We start from the raw sequence: 10,638 nt of genomic DNA, 5'->3' as shown, positions 1-10,638 counted from the left end.
CTTTTCCCCCCCCCCCCCATCTCATTCGTTACCGGGCGCCCGCCTTATTCGCGCTTTCGCTTTACGAACTCGTCGCCGCCGTCATCGCCTCAGCTGCATTCGTCGAATGCGGCACAAACTTGGCGGGCGTTTAATCAACCGAGTGGTAAAGACAAATGTTTGATCAGACAGGTATAGCGCTGGCTGCGGTAGCGAAGCGCACGGACCCGTGGAGTGCGACGTGTTTACTTAGAATTAAGCAACCTGCATTGCTTGCTCTGCAGTATCTCCCTTCAACGACGAGCTTCCTCGACTCTTTAGATATTATACATCTAAGTCTCGCGATTACGACTTTCTTATTTCATTAATTGCGAGCGGGCTATGATTAAATGACGGCTGATGCCACTTTACGATAATCCAATATTTCGTATTAATATAATTTTGTAATTAGTAATTGTTCTTTTGTGGCGCCGACTCCCTGCAAGTTTGACAAATTTGTCTCAAAAATCGTTGCAATTATTGCAATTTATGTATATCACGGGCAACCGTTCTCTATTATATTCGATCTCTCTGTCTATGCATTTTAAGCATTTAATTGCATTAAGGAAGGATATAATTACACGTGCTCTCAGTGCTTATCATTGTGTCGTTCATATTCATGATGAGATTGTCGAGTTTCTTTAGTTTAGTTAATGCAAGTTTATTTGTGCTTAATAGGACGTTGGATCAATCGTAAGAAATAATGCTTTTTTTTTTATTCAACATAGTATTCGGACAAAGTGCGTTGCCTGTCTAATTCCCTCGAATTCCGAACGATTCGTTTATTATATCTGTAAATTTACCCATACACTCGTATTCTTTCAGCCCTTTATTCGCACACCACATTAAAAGATTGCTCATGTATTTTTTTATTCTTCGAATATCATCGAATATTAATTTACGTATTTACTTACATTAGGGATGCTGATTAAAGATTTTTCTTTAAAACTATTATCGGTTCTTAAACTCATTGTCATTACTGAATATTCTTCTTCATTATAAACGAAGGTCAAAAAAAGTTTCATTTTCCAATAACAATTAAAGTAATTACAACATTATTAAAAAAGTATCCAGATAGTGAAATATAAATGCGTATTAATTCTGTGTTTATACGACAGATTATTTGCAGCTTCTTTAATTTTTATGAACAATTTTCTCACTCGCAAGGCATCAATCTATCTCAACTTGAGTTTCTCGAGGATTTTAGATGATACTTTGGACGGACGTTTCGTGATTATAAAAGAAAGCGAAAAGTCTTTTGACATGTATAACTAAGTTTCGTAAGTAGATTAGCCCTTTGGTTTTCAGGACTAGCGTTAAGTGTAGTGAGATTTTTTCTTCAAGTGCAGAGAAATTGTGCTGAGTAGCGGGTGCAAAGTTTAATGAATTTTCTTTCACTCTTGAATTTTTTTATTCCACTTATTTTATAAAGCTTATATGCGCATGCAGCTAACGTACTCAATGTAATGTATATGTATACACATCAACGATACGATGTACTTTTGTACAATTAGTCGCGGCGCGATGAGTTTGGTATGGATTTTTTTTTAATCAAGAGTGGCTTGATATTTTTCGAGACAGGAGTTTTTCAACTACTCTTAATCGTCGAGCTTTTTATATTTCGTTATTGCGACATACAGTGATTGAATAAATATTGATTCTGAAATTGATAAATATGTATAATTTATATTATAAAAGGCATTTTTGGAAATGTACGTCCCTAATCATAAAAATAATTGAACGTCAATAGATGTTTTAGCGATTTATCGTGTGATTATTTATTATGAGATTAGATCATTATATTTTTCAAAAGTTATAATGAATTTTACATGTTGATGAAAGTGTTGGCTTGTACGCCATAGCTGTCATTGATGCTAAAAATTCCTAAACAAAGAACAATAACATTTTAGATTAGCTCGGGAATATAACCTATCAGAACTTTCTAATATCTTTTTGTGACGGCGCACATAATAATTCTCAGCGACCTATATGGAAGGTTTGCATGTATTGGCGGCAATTAATAAAAGTCATGCTAATTATAGCAGCTTACAATAACTATTATTATAATTAATTTTATGAGATATTAAATGAGGCAGAATATTGCAGATGTAGCACAAACTCCTATATTATTAATTTTTAGTCAGACTGTAGCAATTTATTAAACAATAATTATTTTTTTCTCCGACAAATGTTAAATGGTGCATTAAGCCTCTCTATTAAGTGCCAAATTCAATTTTTCATTGTGCCCGACACACGAAAATATTTGACGATATAAAAGTGTAATCTTGCCGTAATCGCTAAGGTCACTTAAATCCAAATATGCTAAGAAAAAAAATTCCTAAGATAAGTCATTAACAAGAAAATAGTGTCGTGTAAGTGCACTGGCTGATGGTAGTGGGAGAAGATGGATTAAAAAAAATTTAACATAAATTTTCGAAAATGATCCAAAGTACGCGACGCCCTATCCATCTCAAATCCACGAAATATTCCTCCCACGTTAGCTCCCGATAACTTCGCGTCGCCACGTCTTGGACATCACCTTGGTAACGCGAGCCTACGACATATTCGTCTCTCTCTCTCTCTCTCTCTCTCTCTCCCCCCCCCCTTTCTATCTGGATGCGTTGGGGCCTCGCCACGTCTCCCAGGTCGGCGCCTAGGGGCTGCCGTCATTGCCAATAGCGGACGAATGGCCGACAATCGTTTGACTAATTTGTCATTGTCTACGCGATCGCATGTGCCCGGCTATTTTATCGTAATTCTATGGCATGTAGTGCTATGAAAAACGGTGCATTAATCACGCGGCCTCTCACCAATAGAAATTTCAATTGTCTGGCGGTTCGCGCGTCGGTCGAGCTATCGCGACTATCGCGCAATCGTATTTTCGGCGTCACATATGCGCGCGCGAGCGTGGTCTCCGCTACAGTCGTAGGCTCTTGTATTATTTTTATGTTTTGTCGGACCGTTGCAATCGTTCGCACTGTATAACAATATCAGGCTATAATGAAATGGATTATTATCGGCGTTCCTAGGATCTGCATGCGTTTTTTTTTTCTTCCCCTTTTTACTTTGCAAGTAATAAATTATTGATTTTTACATTCGCGAAAATTTATCCGCAAAATACGAGGAGTAGCATTGGGTTAAATTTGAAAAAGTAACCAGTCATCGTCACCGCTACGTTAGAAGACATTGTTATTTTCATTTGTTAATTTGAAATTCAATTGTGATGTAAAATAATGACATTATTCGTACTGCCTGTTGTGTGTTTTTTTTTTTTTTTTTTTTTTTTAACAATTTTGATTTAATTTTTATTTTGAAGCTATAGGTCTTTCCAAAGTGATTTATGTTGCTTTTGAAAATAATATCACGTTCTCGAATTCTACGGTATTTATTTATTAATTATTTTGGTTTGCAGGTATGATCGGGCTTTAGATAGGAAATAGCGCGTCAGTGAATTCTCTGTAATTCAAAACGCTTTATATAAACATAAATTTTGCCTTTTATAAAATAAATTATTTATTCGTTATTTCTAGGATAAGATCTATAAACTTTTCTGTTTTTATATTTTATAAAGTTATTTAACTTTATTTTTTCTCATGTAAAACTTTTTACCTACAATAGTCTAATTAAGTTATCTAATATTAATAAGAGAAGGTCATTTTATAATATCAATAATTGGCTTTAATTTAAAATTTCCTCTATAAAAAATACTGCGCATTTAAGTGCATATTTATAATTTAAACTTAAAAACAATTTGAATACGTCAATAAAAAAAAAAAAAAAAAAAAAAAAAAAAAAAAAAAAAAAAACTTAACACAATTAACACGCTTCAAATGTTTCAGTTTACTTACATTATGGCGATAAAAATAACAAGGACATAATTGAATGGCTTTTAAAATTTATATTTACATTATATATAAATGCTTCCAAATTTCATCTTGTATCCATCCGTCTCGAATAAATACTGTTTTCATAAATTAACGTTAATGATACATTAATGAGAATGCAAATGCAAATGGTTTGACTTTGTGTAAATGTTAAATAGGTTAGTACTAACACCGTCGTAGCTTAATTTATAATGATTTATTCAATTTGAAAATCGTCATTTTTTATACTTATGATTAGTTCATATGAGATATTTAAATTATAAAACAGTTATAAAAGAACGAACCTACGCAATTAATGAAATTCAGAACTAATTAATTTAGAAAGTGTTAATTGAATTTTGCTGATTTGCACAAAATGTAAGGAGAGCAAAATAATGATATAGTGACGAAAGCAGACGTTTTACAGTATTTCCAGAAATAATATATTTATAAAATGATGATATACAGCCAGTTCTGGTAACGAATTTGATTATCTGACAATATCTATTAGATAGGGCATATTTTGAAAAATAAGTCACTAACGAATATCATTCATTGGTAAACTAATCATTCAGAAATAATGACTTAGTAGAACAAGTATGAAGAAATGTGTCCCAATCGAATTCGATAATAACTATAGCACAAAAATATTTATAGCATATTTAAAATAACTGATTCTAGATTTAAATACGAGTAATGGCAGGAATTGATAGATGGATTAATTTTAGAAGTGGACTAAATACGAAAATCCATAAATATAAAAATAACAAAATTTCAGAAAGAAACGCAACGTTCTTTTCCGCTAAAATCCTAAATGAGAATTTGAAAAATGTCTTGCACCTGTAATACAAGTATTTTCCATCTTAGCCGATTGTATTATTAATTTATATTTATAGAAGTAAAATTAATTTGATTAATTTCTAAATTGTATAATGTCAGTGGATATATAATACAGTACCTATGACTACGTTAACTCTGTGGAATTTGTAGAATAATTGATAATTAATAAGTGTACTAGATTAAGAATTTATACGTTTAACGCACAATTAAATCAAAAACACATATCAATAAATTCTATATACATTTGTAGGCATTAAGAAATTCCAGGTAATATAATAAACAGACCAATTTGATTTGTATTATTCGCGAGTAGTAGTAGTAGTAGTAGTACTGGTATAATATCATCATAATGTATTGAACTTGATTCGTTGAAAATTTATTATAGAAAAAAACAATAAGTCAACGGTAGCATTATTATTCTCTTTTAAATAGTTAAGAAATATTACAATTAAATATAAATTATTTTCGGAGAACAATACGTTGTAATAATGTACTTTCATAAATACATAATTCGTTTTAAATGTTAACTAATATTAAGTTAGTAACATATATGAGTAAACACGTAAAAGTATATAGTAAAATATGTATGCTAAATAATTAATTAGTAATGATGTATTAAAATGTGACGTTATATAATATGTCAATAAATAATATGAATATTTACAATCTATACGTATATTAGAATGTTCTATTGGATTGCCTGAATTTTATATTTCAATAATTTTTCTAATACATGAAAAAATATAAATTAATTTTAACGATCGAAGGAAAATTATAATATAACAACATCACTAACAATAATAACAACCACAGCAGCAGCAACAGGAGCAGCAACAAGAATAATAATAATAATAATAATAATAATAATAATAATAATGTCAAAGTCATGAATTTAATATAGAATTCGAGATGTAATGGTGAAAAATTTTGATTGTCATGAAATTAAGAGATCCCATTTAATTATATATAGAGCTTTTATTCATACGTGCAGTTGCTTTAATATGCACCCATACGCGTACGTATTTTAATTAATTAATAAACACGCTAATAGCAGTGAATATTAATTATTATTATTAAAAAGATCTGGATAATTTATAGTTTATCACTGATATTAGTCAAATGAAGATAATCAAGTATCCAGTAAAATATTCAATATGCCGAAATATGACTTTCATCGACAGCATTACGTTTGAAGTTTTTAAAGTATTTCAATACTTTGAAAGCTCAATAAATGCCAAGTCGCGTAAACGATATGTAATAGCATCGTCATAATTGCAATTATACATTTCCCATTATACATGATAAATTTTCTAATTGAGCACGTCCTATATACATACGTGCGTGTGCGTGTGCGTGTGCGTGTGCGTGTGCGTGTGCGTGTGCGTGTGCGTGTGCGTGTGCGTGTGCGTGTGCGTGTGCGTGTGCGTGTGCGTGTGCGAGCGTGCGTGTGTAGAAAGACAATGTAATAATAAGAAGGGCAAAAGTCCGAATGGCCATTAGTGGATATTTTAATAAAATAACGCTAAGAAATGGTAAGCCAAATGTCCCGAGCCATTGCCCGAGTACAGCACTCATTTTTTTTCCAAAGAGTTAAAATTGGAAAAAGCCCGTCACTTATATTCCCTTTTATTTTCATTTTTTCGCGAATGACGCTCGAGCTTTTTTAGTCTGGCGAGGTCGGCGGCGCACCTGCGCCACTATTACGTACACTCGCCACGAGAACGAGCGAGAACGAGAGAGAGCACGAGAAATTGGTTTTGGGGACATGTAACCTCCCTTATTGTGCGCCGGCTGAATAATAGCCTTCGATACAGGAGCCGCGCTATCGGGCGGGGAAAGGGGATGTGCGGTGCTCCGGGAAAATCTATGGCCTCGATACATTACATTCTCGCGAAATATCCATATGCGCACGGCGCCGCGCCTTTCTCCCGCTCTCGGACCTCCGTAATACGAATGTATCCATGCGCCCCAAGGGCCAGCCAGCCCGCCCCTCTTTTCCCGATGGCACACTTTTTTTTCCTTCCGAGAGCGACCGCGTCTCGGGAAGTATCTATCAAAGCGCGAAACTTATCCACTTTTGGTTTTCGATGCGCCGTGAGCACTGGGAGTCTACTGTCACGACCCTCTGGATTTCCCGAATTTGAAATACACTCGGGTCAATGTTTATGTCCCCGAGACTAATAAATTACAGCCTCATCAAACGAGAAATGAATGCGGAAGTCGCGCCCGCCTCGAGCGCCACTTCAAATCACTGCTTATCTCGCTCGGATAAATGCGCGTTATATTATTGATCTGGCGCTGTTGTAAATAAATTTGTCCGAGTGAATGTAAGCATTTGGCCAGTTGGAGATTACGGAACGAGCGGCTGTTATGGTGTTATACGAGAGAGTGGCTTAATCGATAATCTAACGAAAATAAAACTTTGCTCCCCCCAGTAGCCCCGACAATTGCAATATAAATTTACAGATACGTTCGAGCCTGAGCTTTATCGTTTTATTGAGCCACGGAACGTTCTGGAGCAACAAGAGACGCTGTTATTATCACTTCGACTATTCCCCTTTTAATTTATTCATAATTCGTGATTTCATTATCATTTTACGAGCCGTTTATTCTAAGCTGACGTATAGTTCGAAATGCAAGCGCTGTACGTTGTATGCTTTCGAAGCTTACATCATGTGCGAAAAGTGCGACGCGTGTACACAAAATTACCGAAAATTATCGATAATTACCGAAAATTACCGAAAATTACCGAAAATTACCGAAAATTACCGAAAATTACCGCTAACAGATATACTCGTTGGTAAAGTAAAATCACAAAATCCATTGTTCTTTAATAACGCGCAAAGACGCGCTATCGGTGCTTCTTCCCAAATTGTTGTTTCAACATCAACAATGTACCAATGAATATGATCATACATGGATTGCCAATGTTAAACAAGCAGTCAATCATCATTCGCATTTCCGGTATTATAATCGACAAACTGTTAAATGCTTGTGCTTGGGTAGGACGTGAATTCATAAGTGACAGGCGACTTGCGCCGAATTGATAAGCAGATTAATTCACGGCAAGCGAAGCCAGGCGAAAGGTGATAAATGATTTTTATAGGGATCGTTCGAGCGAATGAGGAAAAACAAGCTGCCCGTCCTCGTGATACGAGTATAAGCTTCGTCGTATAATCATGCCTTACCGCATTTGCCGCGAAAAGCGACGGAGATGTTGGCGGCGGTGGCGCATGCCTGTCGATTGAGATCGCAGAGGCTCGGGTAGTCGACGCCGTCGGTACCGCATACCGGACCCGCGCCTTCGTGGTCCCCGAGGCTCGGGCACGATTCGAGACACTCGCATTTGGCCTCGGTGCCGTCCTTGCTGCGTACGCACTGCGAGCCGAGGGTGCAGTTAAGCTTCTCGCATGGATCGATCTTCTCTGTAACAGAAAATAATGGCGCGAGGCCGTTAGTTGCGTCGGCTGTTAAACGACTTGGGAGCGATGGGTAATTCGTGGTGCGTGTATTTGCGGTGAGAGGGTCTTGGGATAGGAGGACACGACTAACGTCCGATTTCTTTATCTTGATTTAGGTCTGGCGAGTTTTGTCGGAACTGCGGAGATGGAGATCTCGGGGAAGGGATTTTAGTCGTAGTGGAAGCAGTCTGTATTGAGCTTGACGCACCGGTGATGGAAATGTAGTGGTATGCATGGGTAATCGGTGCGGTTGTGGGAGCATATTGTAGTAATGAAATTGTGGTATATTAATTATTTTAAGGATATTAGATATAGGAGAAATCGTAATTTATTCGCTATCGGAGATTTAACGATGATATCTGTAATCGAGTGGTTGACTTTGCAAATGGGAATTGGTATGGTTTTATGGAGATCAGAGTAATCGGGCGAATGCACTTCAGTTTTATCCCGTAGCCAACGTGTCATAGAGGTAAAAGCTCAAAGGTCAAACATACCATTAGGCTTGGTTTTAGCTATAAGTGTCACAGAGTAATTGGGGTCAAAGGTCATGGGTCCTATGCGGACAATACAATTTATCACCATTGATTTTTATTTTTGGCACAAAGTTAGCTGAAAGCGAAATCTTTTTATTTCCTTATAGATAGTTTCTGCATTATTATAGGATAAATTTTACATTTTGCGATTCGATTTCATCTGAGATGTAAATTTTTTTATAACGATGTAAAGACTTTATTTATTCCCTTTTACGTAAAACACATAATAATATGTTAATTAGTGCTCCACGTAGTATGTAATTACAAATTTATAATAAAACTCTTAGACGTTTTTTTTTTTTTTTTTTTTTTTCAAGTTAATGGCAACGTACTTTCTTTATATAGAATTTTTATCAATGTGAAAAGGTAGACGATGAAATTGATAAATGCCGCAGTTTCCTCCCATAGAAATAAGAGTAAAATTATAAACGTCCTATTGATGAAAATTCTCAAGTTAACTGGACTGAAGTTGGACTAGCCTTCTAGTTAATTTATTCATCTAATTTTTTGTTTTATTTAATGCGAGTTCATTAAAAAACCACGATAGAGTGAAAATCAATTTTAATCTGAGTAAAATTTTATTTTTACTATATATTTATTTGGCGTAGAAAGTAAATTTCTCTCTATTTACAAACTCCTTTCTTCTTCTCATCAATATTCGATTAATCCCATTTTCTTCGAACTCATAAAAGAATATATGGATTTTAGTTGCGGTCAAATGGAAAATTTCACAGGCATTTAATAAATAATTGAGTTAATAAATACATGGTCCTGTAAATCAAATAAAATGTAAATAAAAAAAAATCGTATAATATTGCGACCTCATTTTCAGCAAAAATTTTTACACATTAAGACATTGTGGTAAAAAGAATTTTCACCATAAAAAGTTTTTGAAAAATATACCTGTAGGATAAATGTAGCAACTCTTCGCTAAATTCATTAGCATAAACATAGCAGACAGGGGCTGAAATTTCATTTTTATAGTAAAGTAAATTCCTCGCACTTTTTGAAATTCTTAGCAGTTCACTCGTTCGATATCTGCAATAAAAAAATTCGAATTCACACTCTCCCAATTGGATCCATATAAATAGCTGATGGATATTCACAAGTAATCTTCATTAATGTATTTTTTACGAGAAACCAGATAAGCAATTCTATAATCAAGATATTATCCCGAATTAAGTCCACACAGAGAATTCGTTTAAAGGTTAAATGAAAAAGGCTTGTCTGCCTTTTTCAATTTGTAACATTTAAAACATCTGCGCACACTCGTAGGCTCGAAGGAACCCATCCCCCATCCCCATGCCCATCCTTCTCAGCAATTCGATTATTAAAAACATCGGAATCGTGGCGTTTGCTTGCGTAAATTAAGCGATTAATTATTCAAGAGATAAATGCGTTCGTCGGAAACCATTGGCGCGAGTCCGTCGGACATCTTTCCGCGGCAATTCCGTTGATGCAATATTACCGGATGCCGTTTGTGCATATGTGCATGAGACAGGCATGTATCATATTTCGTTAGGAAATTATAGAATTATTTCATAGAATTATATGTACGTGAAAATCATGCACCTTGGCTAATTAAACTTTTTATATTAAAATTTTTAATTATAAGAATACATTACTCGGGTACACAGTTGTGCTTAATTTGTTTAAATAACGTATGAGATATGGCGGGAAAGAAAATCTTTTCGCACGATGTTAAGCGTACATTTGCTACTATTCGAAATGGTTTTATTAAGAAAATGTTTATCCAATCCCAATGTTTACAAGATTGATTACTATGGAACGTTTATAATTAAAAGGAAATGTATTTGAAAACATATCCGCGTGAAAATCTGCCGTCCATTAAACTTCATGAAAACACGTTTGACAATGTATAAAAATAGAATATAATCTGCCTTGAGATGATAATATCTGAAA

The 10,638-nt window shown here is 34.8% G+C and overlaps 1 protein-coding gene across 1 annotated transcript in view; it reads right to left on the bottom strand.

The window, feature by feature from the left end:
• Positions 1 to 8,731, bottom strand: part of LOC105363688 (agrin) — a 53,362-nt gene extending 44,631 nt beyond the window's left edge. Inside the window, exons 1-2 of the mRNA XM_011501439.1 lie at positions 8,677 to 8,731; positions 7,910 to 8,146 (exon numbers count right to left, since the gene is read on the bottom strand). Coding sequence (XP_011499741.1) covers positions 7,910 to 8,146; positions 8,677 to 8,731 — 292 coding nt within the window. The remainder of the gene's footprint in view (positions 1 to 7,909; positions 8,147 to 8,676) is intronic.
• Between the last annotated feature and the right edge of the window lie 1,907 nt (positions 8,732 to 10,638).

Source organism: Ceratosolen solmsi, unplaced genomic scaffold (assembly GCF_000503995.2).
Source record: "Ceratosolen solmsi marchali unplaced genomic scaffold, CerSol_1.0 scaffold3, whole genome shotgun sequence".
Lineage (NCBI taxonomy): Eukaryota > Metazoa > Arthropoda > Insecta > Hymenoptera > Agaonidae > Ceratosolen > Ceratosolen solmsi.
This window is presented reverse-complemented; position numbering and strand designations above follow the sequence as displayed.